The sequence below is a fragment of the Pelophylax lessonae genome (assembly GCF_965119305.1).
Source record: "Pelophylax lessonae genome assembly, chromosome: 12".
In the NCBI taxonomy this organism is placed as follows: domain Eukaryota; kingdom Metazoa; phylum Chordata; class Amphibia; order Anura; family Ranidae; genus Pelophylax; species Pelophylax lessonae.
The window spans coordinates 38,393,054-38,406,440 of record NC_138779.1 but is presented as its reverse complement, the minus strand read 5'-3'; the positions used below and the strand labels follow the sequence as shown (position 1 = coordinate 38,406,440).

General features: G+C 41.7%; 1 protein-coding gene across 1 annotated transcript in view; it reads right to left on the bottom strand.

The window, feature by feature from the left end:
• Positions 1-12,484, bottom strand: part of WNT4 (Wnt family member 4) — a 101,598-nt gene extending 89,114 nt beyond the window's left edge. Inside the window, exon 1 of the mRNA XM_082274106.1 lies at positions 12,072-12,484. Within this exon, the coding sequence (XP_082130232.1) occupies positions 12,072-12,148 (77 nt within the window). The 5' untranslated portion in view covers positions 12,149-12,484. The remainder of the gene's footprint in view (positions 1-12,071) is intronic.
• Between the last annotated feature and the right edge of the window lie 903 nt (positions 12,485-13,387).

The window sequence follows — 13,387 nt, the reverse complement described above, 5'->3', positions numbered from 1 at the left end:
AGACAAAAATGTCAGAAAGGAAAAAGAGAGGCAAAGAGATAGAAAGGCAGAAAAGAAAGAGCAAGATAAAAGGAAAGAGAGGAAGATGGATAGAAACAGAGAGAGCAAAAATGAAAGGCAGAAAAGAAAGAGAGACAGAAAGAGGGAGAGAGAAAGGTAGAAAATAAAGAGAGGGAGAAAAAAAAAGAAGAAAGAAAGAAAAGAAAGAAAAAACAAAGATAAAGAAAGGAAAGAAAGAAAGAAATAATAAGGCAGAAAAGAAAGACAGAGACAGAAGGAGGAAGAGAGAAAGAAAGACAGAGAGAAAAGAAGAAGGAAAGAAAAAAAAGAAAGAAAGAAAGAAAGAAAGAAAGAAAGAAAGAAAGAAAGAAAGAAAGAAAGAAAGAAAGAAAGAAAGAAAAGAAAGAAAGAAAGAAAGAAAGAAAGAAAGAAAGAAAGAAAGAAAGAAAGAAAGAAAGAAAGAAAGAAAGAAAGAAAGAAAGAAAGAAAAAGAATGAATAAGGCAGAAAAAAGAGAGACAGAAGGAAAGTGGAAGAGAGAAAGGCAGAAAAGAAAGAGAGAGTCAGAAGAAAAGAGACAGAAAGAGGAAGAGAGAAAGGCAGAAAAGAAAGAAAGAAAGAAAGAAAGAAAGAAAGAAAGAAAGAAAGAAAGAAAGAAAGAAAGAAAGAAAGAAAGAAAAAGAATGAATAAGGCAGAAAAAAGAGAGACAGAAGGAAAGTGGAAGAGAGAAAGGCAGAAAAGAAAGAGAGAGTCAGAAGAAAAGAGACGGAAAGAGGAAGAGGGAAAGGCAGAAAAGAAAGAGAGAAAGAAAGACAGAGAGAAAAGAAAGAAAGACAGAGAGAAAAGAAAGAAAGAAAGAAAGAAAGAAAGAAAGAAAGAAAGAAAGAAAGAAAGAAAGAAAGAAAGAAAGAAAGAAAGAAAGAAAGAAAGAAAGAGAAAGAAAGAAAGAAAGAAAGAAAGAAAGAAAGAAAGAAAGAAAGAAAGAAAGAAAGAAAGAAAGAAAGAAAGAAAGAATAAGGCAGAAAAAAAGAGAGAGACAGAAGGAAAGAGGAAGAGAGAAGGGCAGAAAAGAAAGAGAGAGTCAGAAGGAAAGCGACAGAAAGAGGAAGAGAGAAAGGCAGAAAAGAAAGAGAGAAAGAAAGACAGAGAGAAAAGAAGAAAGAAACAAAGATAAAGAAAGGAAAGAAAGAAAGAATATGGCAGAAAAAAGAGAGAGACGGAAGGAAAGAGGAAGAGAGAAAGATAGAAAAGAAAGAGAGCGTTAAAAAGACAGAAAAAAAGGAGAAAGAAAAGAAAGAGAGAGAGAAAGAGGGAATGAAAAGAAAAGAAAGGGAGAAAGAAAAAAAGAAAGAGAGAGAGAGAGAGAAAGAAAAGAAAGAGAGGAAAAAGAAAAGAAAGAAACGCTGTCACATGTATTAAAGAGTTGTATTATAAGTGTTTATGTTCTAATACCATTATGATACATATTATTATTATTATTATTATTATTATTATTACTATTATTATTATTAATAAATCAAAGTCTGTTTTATTAGTTTATTTCCTCCTTGAAAAATGTTTATTAAAAGGACTTCTGGAAAAATAAATATGAGTTATCCCCCAATAAATAATGAATATAAACATGACCCACCGATATGAACTATGGGTTCTTTTTGAGCAGTGTGGCGAATTCTCACCATGACATTATCGCTCACATCGCGGGTTGTAACAAATTGTAAACAATTCTAAATGTAGCCTCACCCCGGAATGTTTCCAGTGACCCAATATTATGGGTGAATCTCAATTTTAGCTCCATGAAATGTATATTAGAGATCACATTACTCTATCAGCAATACATAACAGACAGGCTTCACTGGCAATCGAGTAAAGCTCCCTGCGGATAGACCAGTGACCTACACCAGCAAAGTTTGGAATAGATCTGATAGCGATCGGATTGGGTTACACCAGAGACAGCAGATTTCCAGCTGCAGATTTGCAGTTTTCATGCACTGTTTTATATCATTTTTTCCAAAAGAAGATTATTGTAGAAAATAAACATTATCCCTTTTAATGGGATATTACACTGAGGGGTGTCTGACTGTTGCAGAACCACAAATCCCAGCGTTTTACAGCAAAGCATGCTGGGAATCCCTGCTGTACAGATAATAATATGGCAATGAATGTATAGGCCCATTCATCTGTAAACCAATATTTAAGAATGATCTGTTCTTTTAAATAATTGTACAGGATAGGGGAGGACTGAAACAAATGTGGTGACTATTCTAAGTAAGGATTGTTCTATGTAAAGAACATTGTTAAAAAGCCAAGGTTATTGGATGGAAGATATCTGTATTTTCCAAATGGTCCAAGTTTCACAGAAGATTAAAATTATACCTAATATTATAATATAATAAAATAATAATAATTACTATGATAATTAATAATAATAGATTATAATTTTGCCATTACATATTATGCACAATGTAATATTTAACATAAAAGTGATAGTCTATAGAAAATGTTCCATCTATTACCACTAGGGGTCAGGGTTGTGCAACCCACAGCCCTACAAATGATGGGGAACTACAAGTCCCAGCAAGCCGCATCAATCAAAGGCTGATAGGGCATGCTGAGCACTGTAGTCCCCCAACAGCACAGGGCCTCAGACACCCCATGCTCCTCTTAAATACTTTATAATGAGATGTCGTTTTTAAACAATAAAAACTTTCAGTTGAAGCCCGCTCCACACAATGATCCCACATTTTCCCCCTCCAACAGTGACAAGTCTCTACATGTCACCCCTCAGAGTCATCCTAATAAGCCAACATTTCACTTTTCCCATCTGGATTAACCTGGTTGTGTCTCTCAGCCATTACCAAACAAACCTATTATATGAATGAAACTTCAAGAAGAGGCAACGATTGAACCCAAAAAGGAAGAGAGAAAAGGAATGACACTCAGAGACAAACCGCGTATAACCGTCTGGAGCTATATTCCAGGATAGATAGATAGATAGATAGATAGATAGATAGATAGATAGATAGATAGATAGATAGATAGATAGATAGATAGACAGACAGACAGACAGACAGACAGACAGACAGACAGACAGACAGACAGACAGACAGACAGACAGATAGATAGATAGATAGATGACTTTCAGGCAATTTGGGATAGATCGCCCACTGTGGAGTGTCAGGAAACCCCGTACGAGGAGCTAAGCCTGGAAAGGAGCAGTGGTGTTAATAGAAGAGACTCATTAAGTGGTGGATGAATGTTCTTGTAACAGTGATTGGTCCAGCAACACATAGAAAGGCTCAGGTGGAGGGATGGAAGGTAGTAGAAGGTAGTAGAAGGCTCAGGTGGAGGGATGGAAGGTAGTAGAAGGCTCAGGTGGAGGGATGGAAGGTAGTAGAAGGCTCAGGTGGAGGGTTGCAAGGTAAAAGGCTCTGGTGGAGGGGTGAAAAGTGTAAAAGGCTCAGGTGGAGGGATGGAAGGTAGTAGAAGGATCAGGTGGAGGGTTGGAAGGTAAAAGGCTCCGATGCAGGGGTGAAAAGTAAAAGGCTCAGGTGGAGGAATGGACGGTAGAAGGCTCAGGTAGAGGGATGGAAGGTAGAGGGCTCAGCTGGAGGGATGGAAGGTAGAAGGCTCAGGTGGAGGGATGGAATGTAGAAGGCTCAGGCGGAGGGATGGAAGGTAGAAGGCTCTGGTGAAGGAATGGAAGGTAGAAGGCTCAGGTGGAGGGCTGGAAGGTAGTAGATGGCTCAGGTGGAGGGATAGAAGATAGTAGAAGGCTCAGGTGGAGGGATGGAATGTAGAAGGCTCAGGCGGTGGGATGGAAGGTAGAAGGCTCAAGTGGAGGAATGGAAGGTAGAAAGCTCAGGTGGAGGGATGAAAGATAGAAGGCTCAGGTGGAGGGATGGAAGGTAGAAGGCTCAGGTGGAGGGATGGAAGGTAGAAGGCTCAGGTGGAGGGATGGAAGGTAGAAGGCTCAGGTGGAGGGATAAAAGGTAAAAGACTCAGGTGGAGGGATGGAAGGTAGAAGGCTCAGGTGAAGTGATGGAAGGTAGAAGGATCAGGTGAAGGGATAAAAGGTAGAAGGCTCAGGCTGAGGAATGGAAGGTAGAAGGCTCAGATGGAGGGATGGAAGATAGAAGGCTCAGGTGGAGGGATGAAAGGTAGCAGAAGGCTCAGGTGGAGGGATAAAAGGTAGTAGAAGGCTCAGGTGGAGGGATGGAACGTAGTAGAAGGCTCAGGTGGAGGGATAAAAGGTAGTAGAAGGCTCAGGTGGAGGGATGGAACGTAGTAGAAGGCTCAGGTGGAGGGATAAAATGTAGTAGAAGGCTCAGGTGGAGGGATAAAAGGTTGAATGCTCAGGTGGAGAGATAGAAGGTAGTAGAAGGCACAGGTGGAGGGATGAAAGGTAATAGAAGACTCAGGTGGAGGGATGAAAGGTAGAAGGCTCAGGTGGAGGGATGAAAGGTAGAATGCTCAGGTGGAGGGATAGAAGGTAGTAGAAGGCACAGGTGGAGGGATGGAAGGTAGTAGAAGGCTCAGGTGGAGGGATGAAAGGTAATAGAAGACTCAGGTGGAGGGATGAAAGGTAGAAGGCTCAGGTGGAGGGATGAAAGGTAGAAGGCTCAGGTGGAGGGATAGAAGGTGGTAGAAGGCACAGGTGGAGGGATGGAAGGTAGTAGAAGGCTCAGGTGGAGGGATGAAAGGTAATAGAAGACTCAGGTGGAGGGATGAAAGGTAGAAGGCTCAGGTGGAGGGATGAAAGGTAGAATGCTCAGGTGGAGGGATAGAAGGTAGTAGAAGGCACAGGTGGAGGGATGGAAGGTAGTAGAAGGCTCAGGTGGAGGGATGAAAGGTAATAGAAGACTCAGGTGGAGGGATGAAAGGTAGAAGGCTCAGGTGGAGGGATGAAAGGTAGAAGGCTCAGGTGGAGGGATAGAAGGTGGTAGAAAGCTCAGGTGGAGGGATGAAAGGTAGAAGGCTCAGGTGGAGGGATAGAAGGTACTAGAAAGCTCAGGTGGAGGGATGAAAGTTAGTAGAAGGCTCAGGTGGAGGGATGGAACATAGTAGAAGGCTCAGGTGGAGGGATAAAAGTTAGTAGAATGCTCAGGTGAAGTGATGGAAGGTAGTAGGAGGCTCAGGTGGAGGAATAAAAGGTAGAAGGCTCGGGTGGAGGAATAGAAGGTAGAAGGCTCAGGTGGAGGGATAGAAGGTAGTAGAAGGCACAGGTGGAGGGATGGAAGGTAGTAGGAGGCTCAGGTGGAGGAATAAAAGGTAGTAGAAGGCTCAGGTGGAGGTATAAAAGGTAGAAGGCTCAGGTGGAGGAATAGAAGGTAGTAGAAGGCACAGGTGGAAGGATGGAAGGTAGTAGGAGGCTCAGGTGGAGGAATAAAAGGTAGTAGAAGGCTCAGGTGGAGGGATATAAGGTAGAAGGCTCAGGTGGAGGGATGGAAGGTAGTAGAAGGGAGGCAATGCTGCAATCACACACCTGTTCTCAGACTCACACACACTGTAGGAGGACGGGGACAGTGGAATGTCCCATCAGCATGTTCTGTATAGGAAATTGGGATTAATTGTAAGCAGAGCCGGGCAGTGTCCTGGGCGGATCTCTTTCCAGGGCCATGGACTCAGCTTACCACACTTCTACAGAAATAATCTCAGCACGCTTCTAGTTTCCTCAGTGCTCATACTTCACATTGTACAGCTCTGGCTGGGACAGCTCAGCCCAACACCAGCAACACAAGAGCAGCTCCAACGGCCTGGCAGTGACCGAGACCCAGGGGCCACTAGACTCTTCCCGGGGGGGCCACCAGACTCTTCCCGGGGGGGCCACTAGACTCTTTCCGGGGAACCACTGCTCTGTGAGACAATCTTGTTATAGCAGCGCACTTTTATGCAGAATTCCCAGCAAATTTAGTGACAAGATCTGCCGGGTATTTGCTCTTTCCCAGAGTCTCATTCCTGCTGTGGAATTCTCCATAATAAGGTGTAGAACAGACCCAAAAGTCAGTCTAATACAGGCCCTACACGCTTCAATTTTACTATCAATGTGCAATTTGATTAGAACTATGAAATCAGCAAGAAATCAAAGCCATTCAATCTAGACCGGATTCAATCAATCAATCAGCCAAGGCAGAGAATGATCAATCGCATTGCATCGATCAGCAGCACTAAGATGCTTTGTTCATGAATCTGATCTTATTTTGTTCAATCAGATTATGAGATTCCATGGTGAAGACAGAGATGCAATTAATAATTGGTTGTCAAAAACCCTCACAGCAGCTGAACGCTATAAGAAATGATGTGCCAGGGAGACATATTGGATCTATTCCCTGGATTCCCTTTCGCCTGGTGGCCTCAATGAGGGCATTGAGATTGCCACTGTGCTGTGGGTGGTGGGGTCTGGCACTCACGGGCTGTGCACCCTTCGGGGCGTGCATGGTTGTGTGCAGGTTCGCATGCTTGTGTGGATGTATGTGGGTGTACGGGAGTATATTGCCATATATATTTTGGTCTTTTATGTATAACTTATATATTAATTAATACAATTATATTCTATTTTTTATAGTGTCACTATTTATATATACAAATCTCTGACATTTATCATTATTATCTCTCATTTATATTACATATATAAATATTTATATTTTTCTCTTTTTTAAAAAAATAAATAAATAATTGGTTGTCGACTATAGATCCCTCAGGAGAGATTGATCAGAAAATAAATGACTTCCCTATTAAAACATGTATAAAATCATGTAAGCTCTTGTACTACATGGTTGATAATAGATCTAAAGGAGCTTGTACAGTCAGACTGTATCGTGTATGGACAAAGCAGATTGTACAATCAATATCATTTATTGCACCCTACCTATCATTAGATTTGGTGGCTGCATTTCTTTTCTTTTTTTAGGCTTTTTCCTGTTTTTTCACCTGATGACTTAGCCAGTATCACACCTCCTGTATTAGAGCGACCCCCCCCCCCCCCCACTCTGGATGAAGGAGCACAGGAGGCACAGCAGACAGCAGCATTGTCAGTCTAAGGGGGGTGTTAGATGTACCAGCACACCTCCTTATCACCAGAATAGGGAAGATATACTCGGCCAATAGATGTTTCCTATCTAGAATCCAATGCCTAGAAAATGATATGCCGATCCTTGGTAATGTCACACATGCGTTTCTTTCCAGCTTGAGTGACATTCCTAAACCGGTCACATATGGGCAGATCTAATCTGCAATTGTAGAATGCCGCATACTTGTGACACATGGGGGAGATTTCCCTTCACTTCCTGTCCTGTAGACCCCAAACTCTCCAAAGCCATAGGAAACTCTCTCTTTATGTTCCCATCGGAAGATTTCCACTATATTCCTCTTCAGGGGAAAAATCGGAATTTCAGATTTTTCCTCATTTTCAGGACTCTTTCATACCGCACAGCGTGCATTTTTTTGTGCATAACACATATAACACATGCACACTGAAGTGTGGTGTGAATTTGTGCTGCACTGCGACGTTAGGGGCGGTCCTCTGCTGTTCCGGATGCGTTTCTGCGCGTGGGCTTTTAATGCGCTCCCCCCCCCCCCCCGCTTTTTTTTCTTCATCTCAATTGCAGATATGTGCATTCTAGTGCGTTTTGCTGCGTTCAATACAAAAAAAAAAAATACAACACAATCTACTTCTGTTAACTGCCATGGAACGCACTGCACTGGTGTGAACAAGGGCCATTGGAATCCATGGTAAATACTGTGCGTGCGTTTTTGATGCAGAGTAAAAACGCACTGGACTGCATCTGGTGTGAACCAGCACTTAGCCCCCCAGTTCACGTCATCGCGATTTGACCCAGGCCAAATCACATGTCAAATCGCAGCCTATTGGCAGCAATCAGAGTGTCACAATCGTTGCGACGCTGACTTTGCCACCAATTTCCAAAAGCAGTTCCTGCACGACTTTTGGCAACTTCGGGGGCGATTTCACTAGGCATCTGTGCATGAACCCGCACAGATGTCTTTGAAGTTGCCCCCCAAAGTCAGACTGAACTGTGGCTTTGAAATTGTGCGCGTTGACGCCAGATGCAGTCCAGTGCGTTTTTTTCTGAATCAAAAATACATCGACAGTAGATTATATGAGTTCCAATGGACTAGTTAACAATAGCGCAGGGGCTGGGGATTTTGGCAGTGTTAGAGGATAGGACTGTAAGTGCCGTTAGTTCCAGTGCGTTCCAGTGCAGAAAAACAGTCGGAAATACTGCATATTTTTTGCACAGGACTGTGCTGGAACAAGGCAAAACGCATCAAAAACACACCGGAAAGCATCTAAACATATCAAAAATGCATTACAGCAAAAAAAACATAAAAAACATAAAAAAAACTGGAGAAAAGAAAAAAACAAAAGAGGGGAAAAAACACATTAAAAAGGCACCGGAATGCAGCAAAAACGCATCACAAACTCACATACAGAAACATATCCGGACTGTGCCCTTAAAGCATAATGAAGTGCGTGCTTTTTCCCTGCTTTTTTTTTTTCACTTCTATGTAACTTTATACACTGCAATGCATTTGTTGCAATGTGCTACATACAGCGTGTTGGAATGCGCTGCGCAAAAATTTAAAAAATGCAGAGCGTCCTGCTTGTGTTATCAGCGCCTTGACGCAAACTGAAGCCGCAGGAAATCAGGCCGATCGCCTTGTTCTTGCGCTGGAAGTGCATTGGCCAACGCTGCCGGTGTGAAGGGGCCCTCGGTCCCGGAGACAGAGCTCAGCAAACTGAGAGGATGAGTCTCCCCTTGCAGGGTCACTCAAGTCAATAAAAACCTGACAGGGGTTCTAACTCTGACTGACCTTATCCAAAAAAAAACAAAAATTTGGCTTTTGATACAATTGACTCTCATGAGGAAAACAAAATAAAAGGGAAGAAAAGCATAAAACTCATCGACCCATCAGGTGCCTGGCTCACTATTGCCATTGTGCCTTGAGCAGCAGAGCTGACAATCTAAAAAGTTTTCTTATATAAAATTCTGCTTCAGATTTTTATTTTATTTTTGGATGAATAATACATTTTTGGTGGGGATGCCTCAGATTTGAACGCCAGAAATTGTAGCGTTGTGAACGTGGAGGGATCAGTACTGAGGGTAGCAGAAGCGCATTTTGACGCATGACGAAACGTGTACTGAAGAAACGCCCGACGCTCCAGAACCAAAAAGGTTCTGGAGCTACTTTGGAATATTTGTCGCACACAGGGCGGCTCAGTCAAGTGAATGGGCTGCCGTTAAGCACAACATGAGTTAACGTGTGAAAAGCGCACAAAAACGCCAGCGCACAAAAAAACGTACATTCTCACGCCAATCAGGTGTGAATGGGACCTTACAGAGGTTTTCTGATCTGTCCATAGGGAGGTGTGAAAACCCCTTATAGGCGCAGATCGGGGGGGGGGGGCTGGGGATTTTGGCAGTGTTAGAGGATAAGTGATCGATCACATCTCTTTCCCCACCATGCAACCTCATAATCTGATTGATCAAAATGCGAGCAAATTTATGACTTGATCAGCTCAGAGCTGCTGATCGATACAATCGATGGCTTTCCACCTTGGCCAATCAAATCCGATCCAAACAGGATCTAAATGGATTGAAAGGAAAGTTATGGATATTTAATCAGTTTAAGATTTGATTGTTCTGATTGTATCTGATATTAAAATAGGAACAGATATGAACGCCAATCAGAAATATGATTGGAAGATCGAATAGATCATTTGATACGCTTAACGATCAAGTCAGATCATTTACTTTATTAATGGTGGCTTTAAAGGTATTATCTGATCAATGTGTGTATCGATCAAATCTATTGAATTTGCAAATGATTGAACGCCTATAACTTCCTTTCTGAATGATTTAGACTAAGTTTTGATCAGATTTGATCAAACTGAGCAGCTTGTCTAGGGTGCAAAAAAAATTGATTGTTTTGCATCGATTGGCAGCACTGAGATACTTTGATCATGATTCTGATCGTTTTGTATAATTGATCAGATTTTGAGATTACATTGGGGAAACAGACATGCAATTGAAGACCTATGACTGTATCCTAACTATTGATTAAAATCCACTTCCATGTTTGTTGCATTGTGATCGAATAGTTTATCGGCTATAGATTGGTTACTCCTATTGAAAAATATTAATAGGAAAAGAAATTGATAATTTTTCGTACAAGATCAGATTTTCCATTCAGACTGATCAGAAATTGATCAGTTTTGCTTGAAATTGATTAATGGCTTTTCAATCGTTCATAAATCTGATCGCATTATCGATCAAATGGTAACATTTGCCAAGCTGCCATCTGTGCCCCATTCTTAGGTATTTTATTTAATTCATTTATTTATTACAGGTATTTATAGATACTTTGATTATGAATACGGTTGTATTTTAATTAATCAGATTATAGGATTACATAGTGGGAACAGAAATGTGACCGATAATTTATAAGTATATCTTAGATATCGATCAATATCCACAAGTGTGGTGTATTGATTTAATAGTTTATTGACTATAGATTAGTTACTCCTATTGAAAGAGATTCATAGGAAAAGAAATTGATCATTTTTCCAAGTGTGTACAAGATCAGATTTTCCATCCACACTGATCAGAAATTGATCAGTTTTGCTTGAAATTGATTAATGGCTTTTCAATTGTTTATAAATCTGATCGCATTATCGATCAAATAGTAACATTTGCCAAGCTGCCATCTGTGCCCCATTATTAGATATTTAATTTAATTTATTTATTTATTTATTACAGGTATTTATAGATACTTTGATTATGAATACGGTTGTATTTTAATTGATCGGATTATAAGATTACGTAGTGGGAACAGAAATGTGACCGATAATTTATAAGTATATCTTAGATATCGATCAATATCCACAAGTGTGGTGTATTGATTTAATAGTTTATTGACTATAGATTAGTTACTCCTATTGAAAGACATTCATAGGAAAAGAAATTGATCATTTTTCGAAGCGTGTACAAGATCAGATTTTTCATCCAGACTGATCAGAATAATCTCAATTAAATTGATCAGTTTTGCTTGAAAATGATTAATGGCTTTTCAATTGTTCATAAATCTGATCGCATTATCGATCAAATGGTAACATTTGCCAAGCTGCCATCTGTGCCCCATTCTTAGATATTCTATTTAATTTATTTATTAAATAAATTTATAAGTATATCTTAAATATTGATCAATATCCACAAGTGTGGTGTATTGATTTAATAGTTTATTGCCTATAGATCGGTGACTCCTATTGAAAAAGATTAATAGGAAAATAAATTGATCATTTTTTGAAGCGTGTACAAGATCAGATTATCCATCCAGACTGATCAGAAATTGATCAGTTTTGCTTGAAATTGATTAATGGCTTTTCAATTGTTCATAAATCTGATCGCATTATCGATCAAATGGTAACATTTGCCAAGCTGCCATCTGTGCCCCATTCTTAGATATTTTATTTAATTTATTTATTTATTACAGGTACTTATAAATACTTTGATTATGAATACGGTTGTATTTTAATTAATCAGATTATAGGATTACATAGTGGGAACAGAAATGTGACCGATAATTTATAAGTTTATCTTAGATATCGATCAACATCCACAAGTGTGGTGTATTGATTGAATAATTTATTAACTATAGATCGGTTACTCCTATTCAAAGAGATTCATAGGAAAAGAAATTGATCATTTTTCGAAGTGAGAATAAGATCAGATTTTCCGTCCAGACGAATCACAATATTCTTGATTAAATGAAAGGGTTTTGCTTAAAATTGATGAATGGCTTTCCAATCATTGATAGATCTGATTGCATTATTGGATTCTATGAAGAATCGATAGATCAGTTGGTTACATGTATGGTCACCATATTGCAGATAGGCACTGAGTTGCCATCTGTGCCCCATTCTCATTCAAAGAGGGCAATAAACTGACCCCCCCATGCTGGGCTATAGAGATCTATAGAGATGAGAGGAAGAAGAAGAGGAAACAAAGTATCAGACATCGGAATACAAAGCCAGAAGAAGGGGGAATGACACTTACAGCCAGTTGCTGGCATTGGCAGAGAAGACAGCCAGTATGATCATCAGTAGGGACCTGAGGAAGTATTCGGGGGTCATCCTGAGGATAATGGGGGGCCAATGATCTCCAATAACAATGAAGGGGGGTCTTCAGCAGGTGGTAGCTCCTCAGTGTACAGATCCCAGCGGTAAAGTGCTCCCCCCACAGGGGTCCCGACTTGTCAGAGTGAGAAGCAGCAGATGGAAGCAGAGTTTAGTCCGGGAAGGTGGAGGCGGTAGGTGCCCCTCCAGTGCCAGCGATGGACCTGCAGCGGAGGTGAGCTCCCCCCGGGCTTTAAATAAGGGAGCGCAGGTGGCACGCAGCACAGCGACCTCTAGCGGGTGACAGCGGCGGTGTCAGTGGCAGCAGCTCAGCGTGTCCCCCTCCGAGCGGCGCCTGGGTCAGACTCCGAATGTCAGCTCAGCTGGAGGAATCCCGGGGTGGAAGCAACAAGCGGAGGGGAGGGGGGCGGAGCCGGGGGACGGACCTGGACGGTGATACCCGGGCGGGGTTACAGGACACCCCCATCCTAGGGCGGGACAGGAGGAGAACGTTCATTCATAGCGCTGCCAGTGTGTGCGGACTGTGCTGGCTGACCGGCCGGGGAGAGAACACCGGGACATCCAGTACAATATTACCTTCATAGCACCGGGATATCCTACACTATTACCTTCATATCACAGGGATATCGTATATTTACACCTCCATATCACCGGGATATCCTACAATATTACCTTCATATCACCGGCATATCCCATAACATTAATACCTCCATATCACCGGGATATCCCATAATATTACCTTCATATCACCGGGACATCCTACATTATTACCTTCATATCACCGGGATATCCCATAATAACACCTCCATACCACCAGGATATCCTACAATATTACCTTCATATCACCGGGAAATCCTATAATATTACCTTCATAGCACCGGGACCAGGGCCAGATTAACGTAGGGGCTATTGGAGCTGCAGCTCCAGGCCCCTACCTTTTATATAGGCCCCGGGTTGGTCATATTCACTGTTACCGCTCTTCTGTCACTTGTAAACACAGAAGTCTGGCTTCTATGCTCGCTTCCCCAGGCAGCACCCTCAGAACCTCCCCACACAGCACGAAGGCCGGACAAGGAGGGACAGTTGGCGATGCATGGATGTGTTTATGGGCTTCAGAGACAGCATCCCATTTTGAATTAGGCATGCATGGCTGCACCCTTCCTCCTCTGGGTGCATGGCAAGGCACGGCCCTTAAGGCCCTTCAAAATCCTCAGCACCAAGCCCATGATGCTGTTA